General features: G+C 47.7%; 3 protein-coding genes across 3 annotated transcripts; 1 reads left to right on the forward strand and 2 right to left on the reverse strand.

The window, feature by feature from the left end:
* Positions 1 to 1,612: 1,612 nt before the first annotated feature.
* Positions 1,613 to 8,249, reverse strand: PHB2 (prohibitin 2). Its single transcript, XM_042031321.1, has 10 exons — positions 8,079 to 8,249; positions 7,914 to 7,998; positions 7,751 to 7,830; positions 7,162 to 7,346; positions 4,924 to 5,053; positions 4,363 to 4,466; positions 3,861 to 3,938; positions 3,242 to 3,318; positions 3,009 to 3,014; positions 1,613 to 2,227 (listed from the first exon to the last, which is right to left on the reverse strand). The coding sequence occupies exons 1-10, from the start codon at positions 8,203 to 8,205 to the stop codon at positions 2,197 to 2,199; spliced, it is 903 nt and encodes a 300-aa protein (XP_041887255.1). The 5' UTR covers positions 8,206 to 8,249; the 3' UTR covers positions 1,613 to 2,196.
* A 188-nt stretch (positions 8,250 to 8,437) lies between these two features.
* On the forward strand, positions 8,438 to 12,556 carry EMG1 (EMG1 N1-specific pseudouridine methyltransferase). The gene is made up of 6 exons (XM_042031322.1): positions 8,438 to 8,600; positions 8,729 to 8,830; positions 9,128 to 9,269; positions 9,630 to 9,688; positions 11,306 to 11,455; positions 12,233 to 12,556. Exons 1-6 carry the CDS (start codon positions 8,463 to 8,465, stop codon positions 12,344 to 12,346), a joined length of 705 nt encoding a protein of 234 aa, XP_041887256.1. The 5' UTR covers positions 8,438 to 8,462; the 3' UTR covers positions 12,347 to 12,556.
* Positions 12,557 to 12,770: 214 nt separating this feature from the next.
* On the reverse strand, positions 12,771 to 26,245 carry LPCAT3 (lysophosphatidylcholine acyltransferase 3). The gene is made up of 15 exons (XM_042031402.1): positions 26,100 to 26,245; positions 25,245 to 25,281; positions 23,460 to 23,535; positions 18,266 to 18,373; positions 18,045 to 18,151; positions 17,801 to 17,894; positions 17,680 to 17,717; positions 16,645 to 16,823; positions 16,129 to 16,237; positions 15,357 to 15,443; positions 14,907 to 15,073; positions 14,162 to 14,309; positions 13,471 to 13,629; positions 13,225 to 13,351; positions 12,771 to 13,114 (listed from the first exon to the last, which is right to left on the reverse strand). Exons 1-14 carry the CDS (start codon positions 26,243 to 26,245, stop codon positions 13,235 to 13,237), a joined length of 1,572 nt encoding a protein of 523 aa, XP_041887336.1. The 3' UTR covers positions 12,771 to 13,114; positions 13,225 to 13,234.
* Between the last annotated feature and the right edge of the window lie 405 nt (positions 26,246 to 26,650).

Below are 26,650 nucleotides of genomic sequence, written 5' to 3' on the forward strand. Positions count from 1 at the left end.
CTCGTTGTGATAATGTTTTCATAGCATGAGCAAGAAGAGACTTCTCTTTCTAAATGGACTGAACAAGGTTATTATGGAAGTGGTAAACAGACTGAACATCTCAAGGGTTGTCTTTTCACATTGTCAGTGGGAGAAGGGAGGAAGGTGGGGGGAGGAGGAGAGTTCTGAAGGTGGTATAATTTTTTTTCTTCTTTTAGGTCTGTTAATAAACTTCTTTATATTCTTTCAAGTTTGGTGCCTGTTTTGCATTTCTCCTAATTCTTATCTCACAGCAGATAAACAGTAATGAGTATTTTGGACCAAACCACTACACAAGGTTACCCACCTAGTAGTCAAAGGGAAGGCAGATGTGGGGGTTTTTTTGGTTTTGGCAAAGCTTTTGATAGTCTCACCATATCCCTCTGGACGGCGGTCAGCGTACAGCCAGATGTGTACACAATTTCATCCATATGAAATTTAACAGGAAGAAATGCCAGATTCTGCACCCAGAATGTTGTAATCCTGGATGTACATATAGACTGAAGGATGGGGTGCAGCCCTGCAGAAAAGGATCTGGGCATTCTGAGTGACAGCAGGCCCTGCCAGGTATGTCATGCTGGGGTGTACTAGGCACAGAATAGTTAACTGGCCAGAGAAGTGAGGGTCCCACTGCACCCAGGTTCAGCCTCACCAGCACTACTGTGTGCAGCCTAGTGCTCCACAATACAAGGAGGATATGAAAATATTATAATGTGTGCAAAGAAAGGTGTGACTTACAAGGAGCAGCTGAGGATACAAAGTTAGTTCAGCTTAGAGAAGACCAAGGGTTGACCTACAACCTCTTCATCAGAGGCAGCAGAGAGGGAGGTGCTGATCTCTTCTCGTTGGTATCCAGCACCAGGACACAAGGGAATGGCTTAAAGCTTCAGAGAGGGAAGTTCAGATTGGATATCAGAAAAAAAAGTCTTCATTTACAGGGTGGCCAAGCTCCCCAGGGGAGCAGTCATGACCCTGAGTCTGTCTCTGTTCCAAGATGTGTTTAGATAATGCTCTCACCTATGGTCTAACTTCTACGTTGCCCTGGATTTGATGATCCTTCTGAGTCCCTTCCAACTCAGGATATTCTATGACCCTGTGACACCTCCAAGTCCTAAATCTTAGTATAGGGCAGCCCAGAGAAACAGGGAAGAAGCTACCCCTAAAGCACGCAAGATCTTGCTGTTGAAACCCAAGCAAAGGAGAGTTTAGTCAGTGGAGGAAGCTCTCTCCTCCTCTTTCCAGCCAGGAAAGCAAAGAGGGGGAAAAAGCCTAAGGTGTAACAATGGGGGTCAGGACACAGTGTAGAGATGCTTCTGTGACCTGGAAAAGCAGGTACACCTATCCTCATGTGTAGCCCTTGCAGGCAGCTGAGGAACCAGCCCTGGTCACCCCCACGGCCGTATGAGCATCCAAACCTCCTCCTCCTCCTCTCCCCACACTGTAATGATCTGCCAGTGACCACGAGTGTACTTCTTTCTTTTGTTTCTTTCCCTTCATCATCCTCATTCTATTTTCAACCAAGTAAAATCTCCATTCCACCTCCCATAAAATAACCTCTTTTTTTCCCATGCACTAAGCACACTTAGACACAATATAAATTTGATTGGTTTGTTTTTTTAATTTTTACAAATACTTGAAAGCGTCACTGAGCAGACAGTGACACAAGTAAGATATTCCAGCAGTGACAGGCACCCAATGAATGGCATTGTCCTGAATTCAGTCCCAGGTTCTCTTGGGATCAAGAGTGAAAGAGAAACAAAATTTACTACAAAAAAAAAAAAGAAAAAAAGAAAAGAAAAAAAAAAAAAAAGCCTGGTGCTGATGGCAGAAGAACTCCCCCACTTGGCCAAAAAAGAATTTGACATCCTACAGAAATCTAAATATTAATGAGGATTAGAGGCAAATTACTACATCCACATGGGTTAATACCAGTAAGCCCCTTTGCCCCCTCTCCAAATTTAACTGGTGGGATGAGGAAGGAATTACAGCTGCCTAGAGGGACAGCCCATTCCTGCAACTGAATCACCACAGATGGAGCAGGGGCATGGGGACCAAATCTGGCTACTGGATTAAAAACTTCATAGTGAGGACAAACAATACTAGTGGAGGGAGTTCAAAGATCCTCACTCTTCTCTTCTGCTGGTCAGCGACGCTGGTTCTAGGAATCTTCAGCTTCTTTCACTTCTTCCCTTTGAGTAGGAGACTGTCACTGAAAGGGAGACAGAAGGGAGTCATCAGTCCAGAAAGCACAAGCAAAGCTGTACCACCCTCCAGTATGAATTCTGAGGTATGGGGTGTCACACTCAAAGGATCTGGACTTCCTATCAGTCTTTCCTATTATGCACGTTTTTTTTCCAAAGCTCCTTAAATCTTCTGGAACAAATATGACAGAATCTGGTCAGAGGTGAGGATGTTATAATCAAAATTCCCACAGAAAAGAAACCAACTCTGTTTTCCCTTCTCAGTTCTGAGAAACTGAAGCTTTTAGCTGCATTCTGTTAGCTCAGTTGGCACTGCCTTTTTCAGTAAACATTGGACAGATTAGGCAAAGCCTCTGAATTCCTGACAGCTCTGAAAGCAGGAAATGGGGTTTCCTCACATGAACTGGAAAACTTTTGGAGAACAAAAGCATCTTCCCTAGAGATCAGCAGCCCAAACCAACACAAATTCCCACGAGCCTGCCTCCTCACAGCCCTGTTTGCCATAACCACAGGATGCCCTGTATATGTGATAGATCAGAGAACACTGAAGACGCAAGGCTCCTTATGAGGCACACATGGAGCTCCAACTACTGCATACTCCATGTGTGTCTTTGTGTGGTCCCTGCAAGGAGAGCTTCAAGTTTCACATCACAAACGGGAACTGAGGTAGAGATTGGAATAAACTTCCTGGGGCCGAAAAGGCCCAGGCCAGAAACATCCCAGGCACCAGGAAACAGCAACACCCTGGTTCCAGTACTAACAAAAGGATCAAAATATACAGTGCCTTACCTTCCTCTGTGTCAGCAGATGCAGTAAGGGGTGGAGGGTGGGGAAGAAAAAAAACAACAGTAAATTGATTAGCTTTAACAAAAATCCCCATTTCCACAGTAAGAGGCTGCTCCCTGCTTGGCTGTATCCTCTGGCACCAGGCTCCTCTCAGAAAATGATCCTGAGAGAGCTCCAGAGAGGGGAGCAGCTTCCCAGGTAGGGTGCAGACAAACCCAGGCACCCAGCCCCTTTACCTGGTGAAGCCCTCATCCTGCAGGTTCAGTACCAAGTTATCTGCTGTGAGATATACACGATTTTGTGAGGCAGCAATCTGAAAAGGAAATCCATTACAAACATGGCATCAAGGACTGAAAATGCACATGGAGGAATAGCACTAGGAACCTATCTCCCCCTCCAGATACAGTACTCTTGTTTCCTTCACTTAAGATCTCAGTTAAATCAACACAATTCCCCAGAACAACTCCAGAACTTCCTGACTTCTCATCCCAGAGCCATCAGACTTTCTAAAGAAGTGCTCACTCTGTCTCTCTGTCACAAAGACCTTTGATCCCACATTTAGCTGTTCCCCCTTCTCAGCTGCAGGTACCCAGATGCTTTTGGTGGCTGCAGCTGAGGGTGGGTGATGGAATCTGATGTGGATCTGGCCTTGTCGTATGAAGGGCACGAACTCTGAGCCTCACATCTAATTGCAGATCCTTGCTAAGTCTTAAGCTCTACTTGAGCAGAGAAGGGCTGGGCAGGAACAAAGATCAGGACAGGGCAGATCACATTCGCCTTAAATTCATCATGTGGCCACTGGGCTGGGGGGACAGCACAAGGATTGCAAAACGACAAAGGGAATTCTGTGCTCACCGTTTTTGAGATGTTTTGAGCAGCTCGGATCTTACGTAGCTTGATGTAGCCTGGATTCCTGCTGAGAGCTTCCCCGAGGTACAAGGGAACAAAAGTTAAGGAAAATCCTGCTAACAGAAGCCGCTTACCCTCAAGGAATTCTTCCTAAGCCATACTAAAGAACATCTTAGTGGGTGAAAAGCAGTCTCAATCCCAGTAACATGGGCCTCTGGGTAGGCATGTTTTTACCTGCCCAAATGAAGAATGTTATGGATTATGGTCACACACAGCCAGTAAGAGTTAAAATTTACAACAAGGAGCGCAGGCCCACGGCCGTCTCTGCTCTGACCTGTAGCCTCAGACAAACCTCACTGCAGCCAACTGGAGAAGGGGTGGGAATAAAGAACAGTGACCTACTTGAGGCTATCATCCGATCAGTCTCCTAAGCATGAGCCCAGAGTGACACTCTCAGGACTGTCAAGCTCACAAGCCACATCCCACAAAGTCTCCCAAAGCAGGATATCATCTTGGCAGCTGTCGCTTCCCCCTCGGCCTGAACTATCTTCTGCTTCTGCTCCTGCTTGGCCTTCTCCACCAGGAACTGGGCACGCTGTGCCTCCTGCTGGGCTGCAGGGAGAAGGGACACAGCCATTGGAAACACACTGTGCCTTCCATCAGAACCTGAGAGCCGAGGCCCGGAGGTTCTGCTTCCCAAAGAACCGGTAACACTCTGGGACCACACCCAAGCACAAAACGTGTCTGAGAGCACTTTACTTTCTCTTAAGTAAAACCCACAGCGCCCAGAACCCCCACAGTGAGTGACAGAGTCCCAGTCTGAAGAGGAATCTTAGTCTTGGGAACTCAGTCCCTCTGATGGTCTATCCCACTAGCTATGGCTTTCTGGTAACACTTGTAAAATAAACCTGTTCAGCTCTGTTACTAAGCAGGCTACGGTTTGTAACCCTGTACCTGTACTGATACAGTGACACAGCAGTGACACACTGGCCCAAATTCCACTTCCTTGTTTAATAATTCAGCGAAAAGGCAAATGCAATCCAGCCTTTTCAGGCACCAATGAACTCACCCACTTGCTTAGCCTCCACAGCTGCTGTGTATTCACGACTGAAACTAAGCTCTGTGATAGCCACATCATCCAGGATGAGGCTGAAGTCCTTGGCTCTCTCTGTCAGTTCTCGCCTAATGAGCAGAGACACCTGAAACACAAACACAGCAACAAGAGTAGTGCCAGGCACGGGGTGTTCCTCACTTCCTGCACACTCCAAAAGCGAAGCACAACTGCTCCTCACAGTGTTGGGACAGATGTTCCCAACCCAAGCTCCACACCGTGGACATCAACACCACCTCTGAGTAACATATCCACAGCCACACAGAGCATTTTCAAAACTCCATTACCACTTAACTGTTCTGTGCAAGTAACACTGTGAAAGTAAAAAACCTTGAAAGCATCTTTTGCTTTCACATCCCACCACATCTAGTTCCACAGTTCCCACAGTTCTGGCAACAAGCATTTCCTTCTCCACCTTGGGTTTGCCACTGTTTGCAGGCTGTGCTTTCATAGCTGTATTCCAACACAGAAAAAGAAATGACCACATAATTTTTTTTAACCCATATAACATCTGTTAATTACAATAGCTACTTGTCTAGTGTAGCTACTCCACTTTTTTTGGCTGCTTTGGGTGGGTGTTGCTGTTAGATACTTTGATTTTTTCTACATTTACTTGCCAGCACCTTTTTCAGGCAGGCTGACAAATCCTGCGCCAAATATTGACTTAGACAGAAACTATTGCTACAGTATCACATGCTTGGCCAGTCGAGCATTTGCTTTTACTTTCACTGCAGCTGTTTCTGAGCAGAACTCTAAATAAGGACAGAAACCTTTCCTGTGTGAACTGCGAGAGCACAACTGCATAAAGTCACTTAATTTTCTTCTGATTATCAATCCCTTCAATACACATCACTCTATAATAACAAGCACTGGATGGATACATCACAAAAAGGCAAATGCAATTCAGTTTGTTCAAAAATTTCAGAGATCAAAGAATGACTCTTATTTGAGATCACAGGTGCTTAACAGCCTTTGCTTCCAACACAGCTGAAACCCTCACAGATATTCTTTGCTGTCCCATCCTCTCCACACATTCTCTTTCTACGTGAAGACCAACAAACCCCTCCAGTGCACTCCATGTGGATGAGCACAAAACCCTGAAGCCCTTGACCAGAGGGATACAGATCATTTCTCATAACAACACCTGGATACACAGTTCTCTTTGCTTCTTTTGGCATGGATCAGAAACTAGTTAAGAGATGCTTTGTATTTCATCTAACAACTTTTCCTCTTCAGCACCCTCCTGGCCCTGCAGGACCTCCTCTAAAACCTTTTAAAACAAGACCAGCACCTCCTCTTTGTGCCAGCTGCCATAGGTGATGAGAACTCTCAGAATCCATGGCAATCAAATTATTACAATATAAACTTTCAGAAACAGGCATTTTAAAACTAAATATTTCTACTATTTTGCAACACTCCCCCAAGATGACACTTTTTCTAATCAGTGCCTGCAGGGAAGGTGCTGAGACAACTGAGCCAGGCGCTTCTCAGTGATGCCAAACAATAGGACAAGAAGCAATGGGCAGAAACTGGAACACAGGAAGTTCAACCTGAATATAGGAAAGAACGTCACTGTGCAGGTGACAGAGCACTGTAACAAGCTGCCCAGAGAGGTTGTGGAATCTCTCTCACTGGAGACATCCAAGAACTACCTGGATGCAATCCTCTGCCACGTGCTCTGGGATGACCCTGCGTGAGCAGGGAGGCTGAACCAGAGGACCCACTGTGGTCCCTTCCAACCTGACCCATTCTCTGAGTGTAAACAGAACTATTTGCTACCTTTCTGTAGCACTGATCACTGACATGTTAGTGCTTTCTTAACTGCTCATTCCCATGGTTTTTCAGATCTTTCAAAACTGTTTAATTTGCTCTGACAGCTGTTCTGAGATCCGCATTTCTAAAGCCAGTTCCAGTGTCACCCATGGGCCATGATGTAAATCAGCTCTCCCTCCCTTAGTGTCACATTTTGGTGCAGTTTTGCAGTCTGTGTACCAACGGACCCAGTTTCCTCCTCAGAAGCTGGCAATACAGTATTTGCACCTGCACTGGAATCACGCTGTAGGTGGGACGTGCTTTCCCAGATGGTAGGTGCACTACCCACCAGCTGAGTACAGCTATCCTTCCTTCATCTGTCACAACATTCCCCACACCCACAGATCTGCGAGCCGAGCCAAGCCCGCGCCTGGCAGGGCTCACCTGTGCTCTCTGTGTGATGAGCTGTGAGGCGTTGAACTTGGCCACGACGCTCTTGAGCACCTCGTTGACGATGGAGGGCAGGACGCGCTCCTCGTAGTCCAGCCCCAGGCGCTGGTACATGCTGGGCAGCTCGGCCGCGTTGGGCCGCGTCAGCACGCGCAGAGAGATGTTCACCATCTGCAGGTCTGCGGGACAGGGAGGGGTCAGGGGGCTGCTGGCAACCTGCAGAGGGACTCTTCAGCAGCAGCTGGAGCCATGGGACAAAGGTGATGAGCACAAAGTGGGAAAGGGGACACTTTGGTTGGAAATTAGGAAGAAATCCTTTAGGGAGGGGGTGATGAGACACATGAACAGGCTGCCCAGGGAAGCTGCGGATGCCCCAGCCCTGGAGGTGGTCAAGACCAGGTGGGATGGGGCTTTGAGCAACTTGGTCTAGTGAAAGATGTCACTATCCGTGGCAGGAAATTGGGACTAAACGATCTTTAAGGTCTATTCCAACCCCTTAACATTCCATAATTGTATGAGGAGCGCCAGCACTAGAGCCGAATTCCTGTCCCGTGCCTCCTACCTCGTGGCCTCTCTTTCTCACCTTTGGAACCGGTGGGGGAGGAGATTTTCCGCGGCCGCGCTCGGATGTCGTAGATGATGGGATACTGGAACCAGGGGATCCTGCGGGGGGCGGAGGCGCGTTAGGGGCGCGGGCCTTAGGGGGCCGGGGGGACCGGGCGGGGGCCGGGGGGGTCGGACCCTACCTGAAGTGCAGCCCCTCGGCCAGGATAGTGTCTTGCTGCACGCCGCCGATGCGGTTGAAGAAGATGGCGCGCTGGCCGCCCTCCACTGCGGGGAAAGAGCGGGGGCTCGGTCAGCACGGGCGGCGGGCGCGAACGCTCCGAGGGGTTGGGGGGATCTCCACTCACCAATGAAGACGGACTCTCGCACGCCGTAGGCCAGGGCGCCGGCGCCCAGCAGCAGCTTGAGCGCGGTGCCGACGCCGCGGGGCCCGGTCGGCAGCCGCCCCGCCAGGTCCTTCAGGTTCTGCGCCATGGCCGCCCCGCCGCCACCCCCGCCGGGAAGGACACCGGAAGGAGCGACCGCTGCGGCGCTCCGGCGGGAAACCGCGGCGCCGGGAGCGCCCCCGCTGCCCCTTCCCGCCCCCAGCACCCGCCTTCCGGCGCGGCGGCCGCGGCGCTCCGGAAGCGGGTCCGGCCGGAGCCAGATAGAGGGCGCGCCCCGGCGCCATCTTGGGTGGCCGCGGCGGGAAGGGCGGGGCCGGGGCGGGGCCGGCGGGGTCGCGTGACAAAATGGCGGCGCCCAGGCGGCCACGTGGGGACGCGCAGGAGGAGGAGGAGGATGAAGGGCGTGCGCTGGAGGCCAAGCGGCCCCGCGGGCAGCGGCGGCTCCTGGTCGTGCTGGAGGGGGCGAGTCTGGAGACCGTGAAGGTGCGGGTGGTGGGGGGGAAGGTTGGGGCGGGTCCGAGCGCGCCGCGGATGCCCTCGCTCCCCGCGGATGCCCTCGCTCCCCGCGGATGCCCTCGCTCCCCGCTCACTTGTCCGTGCTTTGGCCGTAGGTGGGGAAAACGTTCGAGCTGCTCAACTGCGACAAGCACAAGGCACTGCTGCTGCGGAACGGCCGGGACCCCGGGGAGGTTCGGCCTGACATCACCCACCAGGTACCCGGGAGCCCGGCAGGTGACTCGGGCGATCGTCCCTCGGATCTGGGGATCCGCTTCTGCCGCTGGAGCCCGGGGACGAGTTTGGCCTTCCCCGCTACGTTCGTGGCTTTTAGGTTTATTCGCTGTTTGAATCTGGGCTTGATTTCTCAGCATTACAGTAGAACTCCCGATGTTGGATGAGCTTTCAGCCTCAGCATCGGTCCCTTCTGCATTTGTGGGGGCTAACCTGCAATTTTCTCTAGAATTCTCTCTTGTGCCTTTCTGTTTCCAGTACCGTGTGCTTTTCAATTTCAGAGTCTCCTGATGCTCATGGACAGCCCCCTGAATCGGGCTGGTCTCCTGCAGGTTTATATTCATACCAAGAAGAATGTTCTAATTGAAGTCAATCCCCAAACCAGAATCCCAAGAACTTTTGATCGGTTCTGTGGTCTTATGGGTAAGTGATTCAAACTTTGCACCAGCTATAGAATAATGCAGGAAGGTGGTCAGGATTGGAGGAACTTCGGGAAAAGTCAAAAATTGGTACCAACCTTAAAATGTGAAAGTGAGAAAAGAGCAGAGAAGCGAAAGCCTCTTTCTGTGATGTTCCAGAATGCATTCCCCAGCTGTGTGTTCCTTAGCACAGTGGGGAGTGCCTGCAGGAGGTTGTGCTGTCAGCAAAATAACTTGTTTCAGACTGTGATGGGAACTCTAAAAGTGGGCTTTTTGTGTACCTCAGCTCAGGCAAAGCATGGGATTCCTCGAGCAAATTGAACACACAGCTGAAGTGCTTTTTTTCTTGTTTTCTCTTTGCCAGTTCAACTGCTGCATAAGCTCAGCGTTAGAGCAGCTGATGGGCCTCAGAAACTGCTGAAGGTAAATATTCTGTAACTGTTCACAGCTAATGTTGCAACATTCTAACAGTGAGGTAGGAGGGATTTTTTTTTTTGTGGGGGGGGAGGTGTTTTTTTGGTTGGGGGTCCTGGTTGTGGGTGTGGTTGCTACTCTACCCCATCACATCATGGCTGGGGGTCCTGGTTTCAGGGGGGCTCTCCCACATCCTACGTGGCTAGCATGTGCTGTAGGAGCTGCTGCTGCAGGAAAGAAGCCCCAAACACTGCTGTCTTTGGAGCTGAGGGATCTGTTTGCTCCCATGAGCCTGACTACCATGCCTGGGCATTGACGCTTTTTGGGTACAGCTTTTAAAATGGCAGAGAGAGGTGGAAACGAAGGTGTGATTAACTTGAACAGCCTCTGCAGTCACAGAGGGAAAGACTGGATAAACCACAGGGACAAAGGGTTTATCACAATACCAGATTCATGGAAGAACTACCCTTGTTGCTGGAAATGCCAGAAAATCAGCAGCCTGAGGAAGGTGATGGCGATGTCATCTTGGCAGAGAGCGCTTGGCCCCAGCCTGTGGATCTGCCTGAGGACACGGGTCAGCAGGCAGGGAGAGACAAGGAGCAGCCTTTACAGCCTTTTCCACACAGGGCTCTCATGAACCTGGCTCGAGGAACGTGCCAGAACAAGGAGCTGCTGGGCTGGAGCAGGACCTCACTGCGCCGCTCCTCAGACAGCAGCAAGACTCCCAGATGCGAAGAAGAACTAATCATCAAGAACTGATCAAGGCTTAAATGTGTTTTGTAACTGTCTTCTGGAAAATCCAGATTCCCCAAAGAAGGAGAGTGGTTTTAAATCCCAACAGCAGCCTGTTTGCCAGCCGAGACAAAGATACCTAAAGGTCCCCCTTGCCCTTCTTCTGTGCCTGCTTCAAGAGCATATTCTGGATACACACCAAGACTGACAACGTCTGGACACACCTGCTGGGGTTTGTTGTGTCCCTCTGCCGGGGGATCCCTGACCCTGCTGCGGTCCAGTGTGTACTTTATGGCTCCTTTGCAGGAGAAGGTGGTGTTTGGGATGCTCTTCCTGGGAGCAGTGCTGTGCCTCAGCTTCTCCTGGCTATTCCACACTGCCTACTGGCACTCGGAGAAGGTCTCGTGGACTTCTCTGATTTTCAGAAATTGCACTGCTGGTCATGGGGAGACCACTCATTCCACTGCTCCCCACAGCCAAGATTCATCTACCTCTCCATCACCTGTATCCTGGGCCTATCTGCCATGACTGAGCCTCAAGCAAAGGCCAACCCATCCAGGATTGGTTTTGCGCAAGGACCTCGGTGTACTTGGTGGGGAATGCGGGGGGATGGGGAAACAGGGTATGTACCTCAAGAGGATTTGATTTTTGGGTGAGGACAGTCTGTAATGTTGAATTGTGTAGGTAATGTTGGTTGTGGAATGACACTGCCACTGTATTTTGTAAATACCAGGGACAATGAGGATGGACTGCTCCAGATGCACCACTCATGAGCTCCTGATGCAGCCTGCAACCAGCTGATGAATTTTTTGCTTGTTGTTTTTAGCAAACAATGGATCTAGCTATGTGAGGTCTGTTACCTCTACACCCCTTTTAACTTTCTGCTTTCTGCAGGTGATTAAAAACCCAGTCAGCGACCATCTGCCTGTGGGCTGTATGAAGATTGGTACCTCTTTCGCAGCGTCACAGGTGTCGGACCTGCGTGAGCTGGTTCCTGCAGCGGAGCCAGTTGTCATTGTGGTGGGAGCTTTTGCCCACGGGTCGGTAAGTGTGTGTATGCCTTATCTGGGGTTGTAAAAAGGTTTCAGTCTTGTTCTGAGTATGGAGGTTTTATCTGCCCTTTTTTTGGCTTGGCTTGCCCCCCACCCAGCCCCCTGTTATTCCCCGTAGGCTTGTCAAAAAAAGGTCCAAAACTGCAATGCTTGGGACTGTTCTCCCTCCCTAGCGAGCGCATTAGTGAAGGCTAGCAGTTTCTCTGTTGGAGAAATGCTGTGCCTCTGCAGTTGTTAGGGTTGGAAGGGATCTCTGAAGGTCATCTAATCCAAACCCCTGCCAAGGCAGGGTCACCTGGAGCAGGTGACACAGGAACATGTCCAGGTGGATTTTGAATGTCTCCCAGAGAGGGAGACTCCACAACCTCCCTGGACAGCTTGTTCCAGTGTTCTGCCATCCTCATCATTAAGAAGTTCTTCCTCCCGTTTTGGTGAAACTTCGTGTGTTTTAGTTTATGGCCACTGCTCCTCGCCCTATCGCCGGGCACCACAGGAAGGAGTCTGGCACCGTCCTCTTGGCGCCCACCCTTGAGATATTTATGAGCGTTAATGAGATCCCCCCTCAGTCTTCTCTTCCTGAGATGAAACAGGCCCTCCAGTCTCTCCTCATAAGAGAGATGGTTCAGTGTCCTAATCATCTTTCTAGCCTCTGCTGGACCCTCTCTGGTGGCTTCTTGTCTTTCCTGTACTAATGGAGATGGGGCTCAGTGAAAACTTTGTGCAACTTGGTTATTTTGTTTTTTCTATTTTTCTCCCCCTCTTCTCGCAGGTCAATGTTGACTATACAGAAAAGATGGTCTCCATCAGCAACTATCCCCTCTCTGCTGCCCTGACATGTGCTAAAATTACTACTGCCTTTGAGGAAGTGTGGGGAGTAGTATGAGCTGCTGCTGCTGTCATGATGGACTTGTGTACAGTGACTTCACATTCTGGAAAGGCTCTTTAACTTGGGTGTGGACCTGGTGCAACTTTGGGCTCCTGGAAAAGACTTCAACTTCATCCTTGAAGCTTCTGAAGCAACGAGACTTTAAACAGACTGCCCCAATGACCCTTTTTCCTCCTAATTAAAGGTACCTTTTTTGGTTAAAAAGCACTTGTGAATTTTACTTTCTCATTTTTCATATGTGGGCAGGATGGATCCCCTTATAGCAGGGACTTGGCCCAAATTTGTCACAGAACTGGAATTCTTAGCTGTGCCCTGCTCACCCTGGTGTCACTCGGTCCTGTAGAATCGCCTTGCTCGGTGGCATGTGACAGCTCACACTCCCACACCGAGGCACCCAAGAGGAAAGGAGCTGAAGGCGACGTTAAAAAGACCAGGAGCAATTTTTATCTTAGATGACAAACGTAGAAAAGTCAGAAGGTGGCTCCAATCCAACGCAGCACCTGCCGTGAGTGTGGTACAATCATCTGGTATCAGCGGAGAGACGAGTGCCGGCCGCAGGGTGGCAGAGATAAGGCAACAGACAGAAGGTGGAGAGCCTCAAGGAGGCTCGCTCGGATCCCCTCCTTTTGGGTCTCTGACCCTGTGCTTTCTCCTTCCCCCTCCTTGCGTTGAAAAAAAGTCATACTTCAACACAGCAAACTTGGCAGGTGATGCTTTGCTTCCGGAGTGTTAAATCAACTCCTACGAATGCACACGTGGTACAATCTGAAAAACAGAGGAGCCCTAGATTAGCTTTGGTTGGTTTGATGTTTGCCTTTCGCCTTGGGCTGCAGCATTGCTGTCCCACTTCACCTCCTGGTCTCTCCCAGCCTTACCTTTTGGCTGTTACTCTGCTCTTTTTAGCTTTTCTTTTCGTGGCACAATTAATCTGCGAATGTAAGGCAACACCAGCAGTAAGGTGAAGAACAACACGTGGCCGCAGAAATAAATAGACCTGTACACCTGTGAGGAGAAAGGCAAGGTTCGGGATCAGCAGCCAGCTCTAAGCCAAGAACACAGGAGAGGTGATGGAGGGAACAGGATTGACCACGTGGGGTCATCTGTTTGTGGCTACTAAGTACCTTCATCCATTTGTCCCAGGTGAAAAGGCAAAATGGCACCAGGGAGTAACCCATAAACATCCAGTGATTAGTCTGCTGCAGCACATAGAAGATGGGCCGCAAGACAGTGATGGAGGCCAACGTGCTTAGGAAAGGACTGTCCCGAACAAGGTTCATGACCTAATTGAAAGAAAAAAAGTAGAATTCTCAACAGTTGGATGTCCTGTGGCTGTATATGCAGGCTCTGGAGTCAAAGTTCTCTATACAGCTGTGTAAAATGTGTTTTAGTAAGCAGCTAGTCAAAAAAAGTAGCTAAATACCCTGTCCTGGCCAAAGTTTCAATTAAGAAAATATATTTTAATAAGGGATATTATTCTCTTAGTACTGGAGATTAACAGAGGCATTCAGCTCATGTGCTTGTCCTCCAGTCTTTCCAGCTGCCAAGCACTTCAGCTGCCCTCTGCTCGTATGCCAAGTTTTCCACTTTTCTCCCTGTCAGCTTCTGCAATCTATTTATGGTTTGCCCACGCAGAAGGCAGCAACCTACTGAACTCTTGAGAACAAAACCCTGCCATGCTTGAAAACCAATTCCAAAGCGAGCAGTTATTTTTCATATTTAATCCAAGTGAATCCTTCAGTGTGGCAGTTTCCAGACTCAGGGGGAAAGGCTAACACAGGTTCCCTGCATTCTGGTAAGTCAGACAAAGCGCACCTGTCTTTCCACGATGACTATAAGCAGCTCCATCTGAAAGCACACCAGGTAGCCAGAGTGCAGCCCGTGCCAAATGGCCAGGAAGAACAGGGCCAGTGCCTGGGACAGCAGTTTGTTGCCCAGGAACTTCAGGCGCTTGAAGATGTAGCTAGAGCAGAAAAGAAACAAAGTGCTTCCAGGTTATCGTCTGCCCTCCCCTGGCTGCGTCAGGGATGCAGGGCCCAGGGCACCCAATGCCTCTGTGCACCCTGAGGTGACAGGAACAGCATGACCAGGGCAAAACCTACATCAGAACAGTCTTAAAGAAATCCCAGCTATAAGGAGAAGAAGGGGGTCATTACATACAATTTAGCTGTGTGTCCCAGCAAGTGCTGAACCAAAACCCTCTGAGTTTGGCATGGGGAGCACCACGAGCCATGATGCAGGAAGCAGCTGTCAGAGCAGCTCTGTGGCTGGCTGAGCAGGCAGGCAGCCCCAGGGGCTCACTGTAGTCCTATTCTAGTCTCTGCTGCCATCAACTGCTTGCCTTTATTAATGAACTGCCCTTCCAGGTGGATTAAAAGATCTCTCTAACCCAGTAACCCAATAACCTGTTTCTAAGGGCACAGCAGCAAAACATGGAAGAAGGTGCACAAACTGAAAACTGGCAGATTCTTCCTCGAATGCTCCCGCTCAGCCTAGGGTCTTGGTTCTGCTGACAGAACAGAACCGAGCCATTACAGAAGGGGAATTTTGTCCTACTCACCGGGCCACCCAAGCATTGGTGTTGATGTTGAAAGAAGCAATGGTCCCTGTGAACAAAGGTGTTGTCTCATACAGCCAGACCTTCATGTTGGCACAGGCATTCCACAAAGGCTTTCCATTCTGGTCTTTGCCATTGTACCCCAGACCAGCAAGGATGCAGACACCTTCCTATCAAAAAATGCACAAGAAAGGTAAGATGAAAATACTGCCCTTTTTTTGCTGGAGAAGCAGAGCTTAGGAAGTGCTGACATTTCACTGTGTTGAGAGCATCACTAGAGATGGAACAAATGGATTAAAAACTGCCTTTTAGTTAGCTAGCCTTTGCTAACTTGGAGCAAGCTGAACTGACCTGCACTGATCTCCAATGGATTTCTTCCATTTAGTGCTAAGTCCAAGAGGCTTGGACCTTTATTCATTTGTCTTTTGCTTCTGGAACGACATCTAGACTCACCGTAACGAGCCAGCAAGTTACGTATTTGTAGAGTATTATTTTGCCCCAGATCAATATGTAACCACAACGGAACCAGAAAGGCTTCTCCTGCAGAGATAAGAGTGAAACAGAATAAAAATAAAACCTGGAGTTGAGTGGCCATAATGACACAAGGTAAGTGGGATCTCATCACTGTCTTTTGTTATAATCTGATGTGTATGTGTTAATACATATGGACTGGGCTGCCAGTTGCAAACTTACACATCATTCTCCTTCCTTTGGTAATATTTGGCTGTACTGAAATAGGTAGAGTTTGGGAAGACTCCAGGATTAGCAAAATCACAGTGGAATTTACACAGAAATGCTGATAATCTGCAGGTAGAAATTATTTGTTAGGAGTTTTCCAAGAACCTCAAAGATTCTGGTGAGCCTTACAAGTTACTCTCGTGAGGTTCTTTGCATGTAATGGTTAAATGGAAGGTCATTAAAAGGTCATAAAGCACATATGTTACATTTCCAAAACCAACAGTAGCATGTAAGATCCATTATCTATTTGTAAAAGTTTTCATTTGTTTCAGTTCTGCTTAACACATTCCTGTTCTGCATCAGATGGAATCCACAGGACAGGCAATAAAGCCAAATCAGCTGTGGAAAAGCTTATCACAGTTGCCAACTTATTTTTGAACTGAGGCAAAAATAAAAAAAAAGAAAAAAAAAATCCACTCTTGTAGATCCAGAGCCCCCCAGAGAAGGGGAATTCTTCCACATCCCACAGGGCCAAGTGAATACATACCATATAGTCATCTGAGGTGAGGTATTCATCAGAGATGTACAGGCTGGACAAGGTGTAGGTTACTAGAAACAAGAGACCCAGGCTCAGGCGCTTGAGAGCAGGCACGAAACTGAGAAAGAAAAATATGAAGGTCAAAGAAATGCCTTGGGAAGAGATGATCAAACCCATAGGTTTAAAAACAGGTGGAGAGGAGGAGGTAGGGGAGACAACGATAGGGAGTCACCACATTCCACTGCAGCAGCTGCCTCCATTTGGAAGCTGGGATGCAAACATCACCACGTTGGAACCGAGTCTGTGCTAAAGATGTCAGATGGTTGTTGATGTTCATGCCCTGGAACAATGCTGGGACATTAAGCAGAGTTACGAGCAACTTTTGAAAGACTGCTTGGTCTCATAAATCACTCGTGGTCACAGCACTTCTGTGTCCAGGTAAGAAGGCAGTCTGCTGCAGGGAACGTGGAGGATTCAGCATTCTAGGATCGTAGGAAGGGGAGAAGCTAAGCAGCTTTGTATTACCTATTGGGTCTCTGGCCTGGAACGTCAGTCATCTCACCCCTTGCCAGTTTCTGATAGTCTGTCATGGAGAACTGAGGCCCAACCATGAAGGCACCATAGAAATAGGAGAATCCTGAGACCTCCAGCAAGGTAGGAACTCCCCGGACAGCAAACTGCCGCTGCTCAGGGGTCAGGAACTCCTGCACCAAAGGGAGTGGCATTAACATCATCCCAGGGGTTTCATACTAGCTCTGGATGTTATGTCCTCAGCCTGCCTCCTTACTGGTCCCAGTTCTTGCTCCCCATGGACACGGAACTTTACACTTTGTACTTCACATCCATTCCTCTCCCCAGCCCTCTCTATCCCCACCTCCTCTAAACAGCAACAAGATCCAGGGTTGAGGCCATTTGCACAGATCTCTATTCCCAAATAAGCTCCAAACATGGAAGGGATCTACTGACATGCATCCCTGGCAGCAGAGTAGGCATAGCAGAAGCACTGTATCTGACCTATTCCAGTCTCTGACTGCAATTTCATGTACTCTCCCAAGACCTTATCATGCTACAATTCCTACTTCTTGATGCAAAAATTGTCTGTAAGTACTTCAAGCTTCAGCTTAGGAAGTTTCAGCTTGACCTCATTCTCTTGCAGTCAGCAGTGATTCCATGGATGCTACAGACTTGGTCAGGCCTCAAAGAGGAGATGGGGAATGCAGGTACTTGAAGCAGGATTGAGACTGTAGCAAGTGTAGTGCCCTCTCCCACAAGCTGTGCTGTGCAACTTCTCTGTTTCATCTGCTCTAGAAATGGGGTCCTAACGAATGGTAAAGGACAACCATTGAAACAACTTCTGTCCATCTCTAATCACTATTGTCTCTGTTCCAAATGATTTCATTCCACTCTAGAATTCAGTGCCCTCAGACTCTCACAGAAGCTCCCCTCTCAGCTGTGGCTTTTACCTAACAATGCAGCTTGCTAACTCACATCCTTTGAACTTCATTTTCTGATCTCTAGCATGGACAGCATGGAATGATGGAGAAATGATGTCTAACTCACCGGATCTTTTCCTCCATCATAGTAATCGATGGCCAGACCTAGAGGTGAGAAACAGTGACTTGAAGCCCTGGGATGGGCACAGCTTGCAGAGTGCAAGAGAGAGAAGAGAGGTGTCACTCACCAATCAACTTAAGTGTCAAGACACAATGTGGCATTGTCCACTTGATGTCATAATGCTCTGTGGCTGTGAAGTAATATCCAGCCATAAGGTATGTCTGAAAGAAACCATTGTTTCAGTTATTCAAACTAATTCCTCCAGCTGGTTTTTATCTGCCTCCACTTTTCCACCCACAGTTGCTACTGAAGTGCAAAACTGAACAGAGGCCTCCCTTCTACAAACCCAGGGAGTAGGGAAGAGGGTTTACCATCTGAAAGAGGAATGTGGTGATGACGGCAGTGATTGTGCGACCCATTAGTCTCAGTATGAGGAACTGGATTAGGACACATATCAGGGAATGAAAAAACTGCATCCCTGTGGGCAGGAAAAAGAAAGAGAGAGATAAGAAATAGAAATTACATTTATAGGTCCTTCCAAATTGCAGCATGCCCTGGGCCAGGCAGCTCTCTCTTCCCAAACTCATCTTACCAAAATTGAAGTAAGCAATTGACAGTCCTGTGAACACATTGTAGAGATGAACGAGGTAGGGCTCCTTCTGGAAGAGGAAATAGCGCTGGAACAAGGCAAAAGGATATCCTGAGTAGAGTGGGGAAAAAAAAAAAAGGAAGAGTTGTAAATAAGCTTAGACAAGTATTTGTCAGGAACCAAACTACAGCCTTCTTGAACATGTCATTAGAAACATGTACTTTACATGATACATTATCAATCCAGGCCATGGTATTAATTCCTGATACTGTGTTTGCATCTTGGGAGACAGACTCCAGATGAATTACTCTGTACAGAAGAAAATACTTTTAACAGGAACATAATTACAGTAAAACTGACATTGAAGTGCAAAAAATTACAGGATTATAGTTTCTGGCCTCATTCAATGTATGAGATGGATAATGCTAAAATACATGAATCAGACTTTACCCTCTGATTCATTTCCAAATTCTGTGAGAAATACAATGAATATGGCAAGAAACTAGATTTAAAAGAAAAAGGGGGGGGGGGGGGCGGGAAAAACTTTATGATCAATACCATTACAGTGTCCAAAAAAATCAGTCCCACTCCCACTTCAATGAGTTCTTTCAGCTTTAATTTCAGAACTCCTCAGGTAACCTCCAGTAAGATACTCTAGCTTTTCTAACTCTACATCTTTGGATTTGCATCTGATTTGTGAAGTACTGCGTACACAAAGCTGTAACTAAAATCCACTGGTACTACGCATGTAGTATTTTTGGAAAAAAAAAATCAGTCAGAAGCATTTCATATGGAGCAGCTAAAAAAAGTGGAAGGGGTTTTTTCCTTGCATTTTGTGCGAGGTAACTCCTAGTCTAAGTTAGGAATGCCTCCAGATTATTCATCTGTGGCTCAAGTGAGAAGCAAACATTTGTGAAGCACTCTGGTAGTACAGTGAGAAGCATCACACAGAACACCACAATTCAATTAAATTCTGTTGTCTAGGTGAGGTTCACAAAGCATGCAGTCAACATTGCCACGTATTAGACAGTAAATATAATATGTCTTAATACACAGTGGCACAGGAAGTGTTGGCCACCTCACGTCTGTATGTGCAATACAGTGTTTCTCAAGGCATGTGCACAAGGTGCTGAACTGGGATACCAGAAGCCACTTTAATTCTGGCATTTTGTAACTTTACTGCTTTATTTTGCAAGCCTGTCTCTTACCCTGCTCAAAAAAAGGGGAAATTCAACACATACCACAATACTGGCATCCATACTACTTATCATCCTAGCTGAAAGCAGCAGCAGTGGATAGAGCTCTGCTACCTGCACTAATGGAGTAGTAGTGGCAGGAGGTGGTCATGTTTTATAGGGAGCAGTAATAAAAGGTGATGAAATGCACATTCTGCTGAGAAGTGTATGATGGATGGAAGGCTTCCAACAAGCAAGGCCAAGTCTAGTCACTACTGTGAGAGGAAATGAGAAACTCTGTCACGTTATGTAAAGTACATGTCTGGCAGTCTGTCAGTGATAACAGGCTGGAACCATTTTAAGGTCCTCTCTGTCCCTGCAAATCCCTTGGGAGGGAGCCCTGGAGCTGGGGACTTTTGGGCTCCTTTCTAGATCCTGGAGGGCACCATGTTCTAGTGTGTCCAGATGTGTACCTACTGCCTCCTGAAACCCAGCTGCTGCTCCCCATTTCCTCAGCCTCCTGCCACCCCTCTTTTGGTTTTCCCTGCCTCCTTGTTGCTGTTCCTTCCTCCTTTTGTGTCCCACACTGGTTTCCATGCCACAGGCTGCTTTCTGGCCAGCCCCACATACCATGGCCCTCCGCTCCCAGAGCCTGGCAACCTCCCTCCTGCACATCCAGCCCTGCTCTCCCCTTCCAAAACAGTGGCTCCAAACCCCCCTACAAAATGCCTTACCCAAGCCATCCCTCTCCCGTCCCGCTCTTCCACACTTTTTACACAGCACACTTCTGTCCCATTCCCCCTCATTGCTGCCCTGAACACCAGCTGAGGGGGAAAGAGGGAATTGGCAAAGAGAGTTCCTCTCATGAGCTCTCTGGGGATACGGGAGTAACTCAAAGAATTAGAGCAATTCACATGACTTAGGAAAAAAAGAAAAAAAAGTAGTATCTTCTACTGGCCTTTTACTCAGAAACATACAAATGGGGATTCTTTGTTCACGAGCCAATTTTCCTGCTGAAGTTTAATAAACATAGGAAGAACTGGCTTTGAGAAATGGAAAGTGGTAAAAAAAATATGAAGTTTTACTATCAGACTAGATCAAAAGTTAGAAATCTGAGGTTTACTGTGGAAAAATGTTTCTCCCTTCTGAGCAAAGGGGAGAAAAATCAGATCAGAAATACAGGCAAAGCACAATTTATTGCTGTTCATCAACACGCATAGTTTTAAACCTACATTTTAAAGGGTCTCCCACTCTCTCAAAAATCACTAATATTTTGGAAAACAGTCAATTTCTATCAATTTTTTTCCCTCTAGCCATTTCTATAGAAATAATTAAAGTATGACTGAATACTATAATGTAGCTAGTGTTCCTACTCTTTCAGACACCTGTCTCACTTGTCAGCCGTGTTCCTTTTTAGCTCTACACAGGAGCTCATGTCATAGTCTGGGGGTAACGCTGCTCTGAAGGAAAAAGAATTATGAACCCTTGCAAATAAAAAGCTACTAATACACACTGCATCTATGTTTCTAGAAATCACAAACTTAAAGCGTGGCCTTGCGCTACGTGGCTGCTGTTCCAGCTCAAAGGTCACAACATCAGCCTAAATTCTTCTGATATCCAGAGTAATTTGTTTGTACTCTGGAGTGCAATTTACCTACAGCTTTCCTGCATGAGATAACTATGTGGTTATAGTTTATAGCTTATCTAGCTATAAACCAGATAATCCCGGGCCATTTACACACTGCAGATACAAACTTTAATCCCCAAATGGCAGTGGATACTGAGTAGCAGTGGTCATTCTGATGTGGCCTGTGCCCTTTTGAACACTCTTAAACTATCTATTAAATAACAAACAATTTCTACTGGTAACACCACCAGTACTCCTGCCCCACTACCATGTCCCTGAAGCAGCCTGAACTTAGCACAGCAGCTTCTGGAGTTATGGTTGCCTTCTGGCAAGCTTGATGTCCCCTTTGGATATGCCAGCAGCAGGACGCTGCGCTGCTTTGCTTCTGCCATTCAGAGCAACAGGACAAGAGTCCCTGCTGCCAAGAGGCTCTGCCCAGCAGCTCCCACTCTGCCAAACTCCCCTTTCACAGCTCCCTGAGCAGAGTGGACCAAGGTGGGAAGCGGCTGTAATACTCCTGGAGAAAACAGCAGGGAACCTCTGATCCAAAGTCATTCTTCCCTACGCACCACGGAGCTGAGAAACAGTCTGCACACACAGTTGGGTTTTGCCTCTTGGCAACTGAGAATAATTTTTTTTTTTAATTCACAGGAACAAGAGGATGATCTCTGGTTAAGGAAAAGCTCAGCTTGGTGGCCACAGCCATTTGGGAGAGTAATGGGCCACTGCACAAAGCCCAGGTTGTCCACAGATACAACAATCTAATTGAGCAAAAGAAGTTAAATCATCAAGAAGGTGGATTAGACTGGAGAAAAGTTCTACTAATCCCAAGCAAAAACAGTGCGTCAAGTTTGCCATCTTCTGGACTGGGTGATTAAGATGCTTCTCTTTTTCCAGAGATAAAGCTGCAAATAAGAATTCCAGAAACATTCTTTTCATCTCTGCTCCCTTTATTTCCCCTTTTATATGCGTTAGCTCTGTTTCATCTTCAAGCCAGTACCTCTATTTTTCCTCTTCTCCCTTTTGCTGAACAGTTAACTCCTCCTTTGTTAACATCCAGCAGGGCAATTGTCTCCATTTTTTTATAAGAATGCTAAAACTAAAAGGAAGGGGACAACAGGAAAAAAAAAGTGTTAAAATATCAGCCTGACCTAATATTTTGACTTCAAAGTTATTCCTTTATGTTTCTAACACCGCAAAAGTGCCACACCTTGTTTAACACCGGGTGCATAAACATCAATATTTTAATTCAGCTCAGGAGTTTACTTTGAAAGTCCACTTATGGCGCTTTAGTTTGCATGACAGAACTGTCTCAAAGCATGTGAACAGGGCTCTCTTCACACGAAACTGAACTGAAAACACACCCCAGACAATGGGTGCTCAGTGTGTATGACCTGGCTGAGGCAAATCCAGAGTAAATGCTCAAAACCCACAGGCAAGTCTGCTCTATAGGTCCGCTCCTACGGCACCATTTTTCTTGCTAATGTAGACACAGGCAGTGTGCAGCATTACACAACTCCCTCTATTTTTTTATTATTTAAGGAGTAAGATGTACTTGAAGTTAGGAGCTTAAACAAGGCAGCACAAGAGTGCTCTGTGACAGGGCTGGTTTATGACAGGACAGTGCTGCCTCTTAAAACTTTTCCCATCTCTTACCCACCAGAATCAGTTGTTCACAGGCCCTGCTATAAGTTTCTTGCTTGGCTGACCAGCTGGCAACTTGATTTGGGATAAGCCAGCAGCTTTGGGTGACCACAGGAAGAATTTCACTGAGCCCAAAAAATCTTCAGGATGCAGGGAGCATGAAGCAGAGCATGTAAAAAAAATTGATGAGAGGTAGAAGAGAAGCAGAATAGACAACTTGTGAGTGAAGGAATAGGCTTCTGGCACCTATTGAGTAAGAATGTGTTACTTTCTGCAGGTCCCTGCTATGTCTGTGGATGAGGGAACACTTTCCCAATGCTTTTCCTGGCAGGTCTGGGCAAACCAGCAGGGTCATTTCTGGCTCAGGGCTGTAAACAGCATGTTGGCCCCCCTCTGTATTATGCAGGTAGCTCACAAGGCACTGTGTAATATTACGGTCAGATAAATAGCTTTAATTCTTCGGGATCGTACAGCCATGCAAGGAACATGAGCAACATAAAGCGTTAAACACACAGTGCCATAAGGCCTCCTGTATCTTGGCTTATGCCTTGAGCAGTGACAGCAGGGAAGAAATCTGTCCCCTCTCATGTGAGGACAGGAGCAGCAGCACAGAAACCCTGCTATCTCCTTCACACCACCGGAGCAGCTCCAGTGGGAACACTGGGCCCTAGACCTACTGAAGAATGCAAACTAGACTTCATCTCTCAAAGACATTCTCATATGATTGACAGACATTAGTGTACTGACATACCACAATTTCTATAGTGGCAGGGTCCAGAACTGTGCTTCAGGTATTCCTCCTGTTGATACTGCTGCCGAATTGCAGACTAATTTCTTCAAAGGCAGTCTATGCAAATTTTTATGTAGGGGAAGTCTGCAGCAAGTTTTTCATCTTGTACAATCCGGGTAAGGGACTCTGTTGTAGTTATATTCTCTGCTTCAAAACTGCAGCATGTATAAACCTGTCTCTGATTTAAAGACAAAGCTGTGATCCCCATAATTTGCTCAGCAATGTGCCGTTACTTGTTCACTGAAACAACGTGGTGCTCTTTAGGACTACTCCAGTTTTAGTTCTTGGATGTTCTTCCTTCCTCCTTTCTCATTCTCTTGTTCTCTCCTGTATTTAATTTTTTTTCAGTCATGTCAGAATGCCAACAGTTTTAAATGACCTCTTTTGGTTAGTTCAGATCACTACTAAGCGAACACTTATTCTGAATCAAGATAGTAAATTCAGACTATTTTTTCAACAATAATTCAGCTTTCTCCAGAAATTAATGTAAGAAGTCAAAAAGTCCTTTGTGATTCTTCCTGTTTTTCAGAAGACTATTTTTACCGGTTTGTGGTGATCTGAAAGTGACACCCTAGAAACTGTTGTCACAGTAAAACTGCACCGTGTAGATGGCAAACTGCATCACAGAGGAAGAAATAAGCAACAACTTTTTAGTCCATCTTTGGAACCATGCTTCATCCTCATGGCCTTGTTCTGAAATAATTCAGCAGTATTAGCTGCAGCCAACAAAAACAGTTCTCTTCCGGAATCTATGTAAACACCTGAAATGTAGGAAGTGAACAAAAAGCCATACTTTGTCTGTCCTACTGCCACTTCCAGCTTCTAGAAATGCCTTTTATTTATACCCCATGCCATCCTGTGAAGTGGTCATTGGCACTAGCTGCATTACCAATGAGCTTAAAAGGACTGTAAACTAAGCTGCAATTAAACGAACATTTCTTTGTGCTGGGCTAAGGAACTCCTCTCACTCTCCTCTCAAGTTGCTCTGGAGTAGTGTTTGGCCCTTCCTTTTAAAGTAATGGTATAATGCTTTACCACCACCCATCCATTAAGCAGGAGAGCTGGGGGCAGTCCTCTCTGCCTGAGTGGTTCAACCTGCAGGACCTGCAAGAGTGCCAAACTACAGGCCAGGCTGTTCCGCATGCCCTGAAGCCTTCTGTCTGAAGTTATGCCTTCCCCTGCATGTAATCAGAAGATACTGAGCTAGGGAGGAAGGACAGGGAAATGTTCCGCTCCAGCCTCCTGGTTTGGTACATCCATTTGAGGTATGCAGGGGACAGACGTGAGTGGTTTTCTAGAACCTGATCCCCAGAATTTGAATACAAATTCTAAAGATCTGTTGAGACTTTGCAAAACAGATAGTGGCCTACCTCGGGCAGGGACGCTGTGGTACCTCAGTGGCTTATTGTCAACACTGCACATGGAACATTTGTTACAGCACACAGGAGTCTCACGCTTCCTTAATCTACTGGCTGCAGCAGGCAGCTCTTATCATCATTAGGACAATAGTTATCTGCTGTTCATATCAAAGAAGTGGTGGTGTTCACCCATAAGACACTGAGTAGGAAACACCCTTCCAATGTCGTGTCCCAACTTACTGCTAGCAAGAAGCAACTCAGAGAGTATGATCAAGGTGCATTCTGCAGAGCCATCTCTCTGCTGTGTCTGCCTCCACACACGCTTTCTAGGACTTTTTCTGCATCAGCACTTGTTAGACTGGTCCCTTGGCAGATCTGGGTGGCTAACCTTGTAGTGAACAATCTGCTTTTTCTGGTTTAGGTTTCTGCCAAGCAAGTAAATTCAATCAGATCACAATTAAAGGACCAGAGAGAGAAGTGGGAGAAAGGAAAGCAGGACTTATCCCGTTCAGCAGTGGGGAGATGCTAGACTAATTAATGCTGGCATGTGTGCATGTCCTGTATGTTTCCTATTACTTCATTCTTTTCTTTACAGAAGTTCGGTTTAACTAACTTCTACATTGAGTTCAAAATGATAGTTCAGTCTCCTGCATCTACCCTTCACGGGAAGAATGTTTTGCTCAGTTTGATCTCACACATCATAAACTAAATCAGGCAGAAATAAGTCTGGTGCAGACCATGGTTATGAAGTGACACAGTTCTTCTTGCTTGCATTTCCTTTAAAAATATCGTACTTCTACTTAGCCAAAGCAACTTTATTTTGACAGATGACACAGTAGTGGCTGTATCACTTCAAATATACTTTCAGGTTCAGAGGAAAGCTTGTATTTCTTTTCTGCTAGGTGACTACACCACCAAATGCTTTCACAACCCAAAGTTTCCCTGAGCATCCGCAGAGATTTTGGCAGATAGCATGTATACATACACTTGAATTAATGTTTTGGGAGCTAAAACCTCCCCCTCAATCGCCAGCCCACATCACAACTCTAGCCCTGCCTTAAGCATTTCGCATGGGACTTAAGTATTTCATGTTTACATAAGCGCAGGCACCGTGTGTTTTGCAATACGCTTCGCGCTGCAGGTGGAGCACAGGACATCACCCCAGTTCTCCGGGCACTGAGCTGGAAGGTTTAGCTCACCCCACCTGGTAGTGCCCGTGACGACACGCCACTCACTCCCTCACAGTGCCACCACCGCCGCAGACACTGGTGATGTCCCCGGGCAGTGACGTCCCTGCACTCGGACGGGACAACACGTGAGGGGCTGTGGAGATTCCCGGGCGGACATCCCTCCGGACACACGCTTACGGGGCACTGGACGCACACGCATCACCGGGCACTCACGGGACAATCGCAAACAAAGTTCTCGAGCCCAGAACACGGACCCAAACCGGGGTCTTTCGCAGGCACCCCGGGCTTCTCCTTGCCCCGCTTCCACAGGCGGCCTGCCAGAACCGCACCCCGACCTCCTGCGGGGAAACCGAACGGGCTCCCCCTCTGCACCGGGACGGCGGGGGGCTCGCCCCGGGAAAGCTGCTGCGGGGCACTTCCCGAGCTGCCCGGGCGGTGCCGGTGGCGGCGGGATCTCGCCCGCCGGCTCGGCGCGCACACGTGGCCTGGCGCGGCGGCGCTGGCACAGGTGCGGCTCCGCGCCGGCGAGGCGATGCCCGGCCCCGGCCCCCCCCGCGCAACGCGGCACGGCGGCGGAGCGGAGGGGTCGCCCGTTCCCACGGCG

The sequence above is a fragment of the Corvus kubaryi genome, unplaced genomic scaffold (assembly GCF_017639235.1).
Source record: "Corvus kubaryi isolate FWS band 111438036 unplaced genomic scaffold, C.kubaryi_AGA036_p1.0 37341, whole genome shotgun sequence".
In the NCBI taxonomy this organism is placed as follows: Eukaryota; Metazoa; Chordata; class Aves; order Passeriformes; family Corvidae; genus Corvus; species Corvus kubaryi.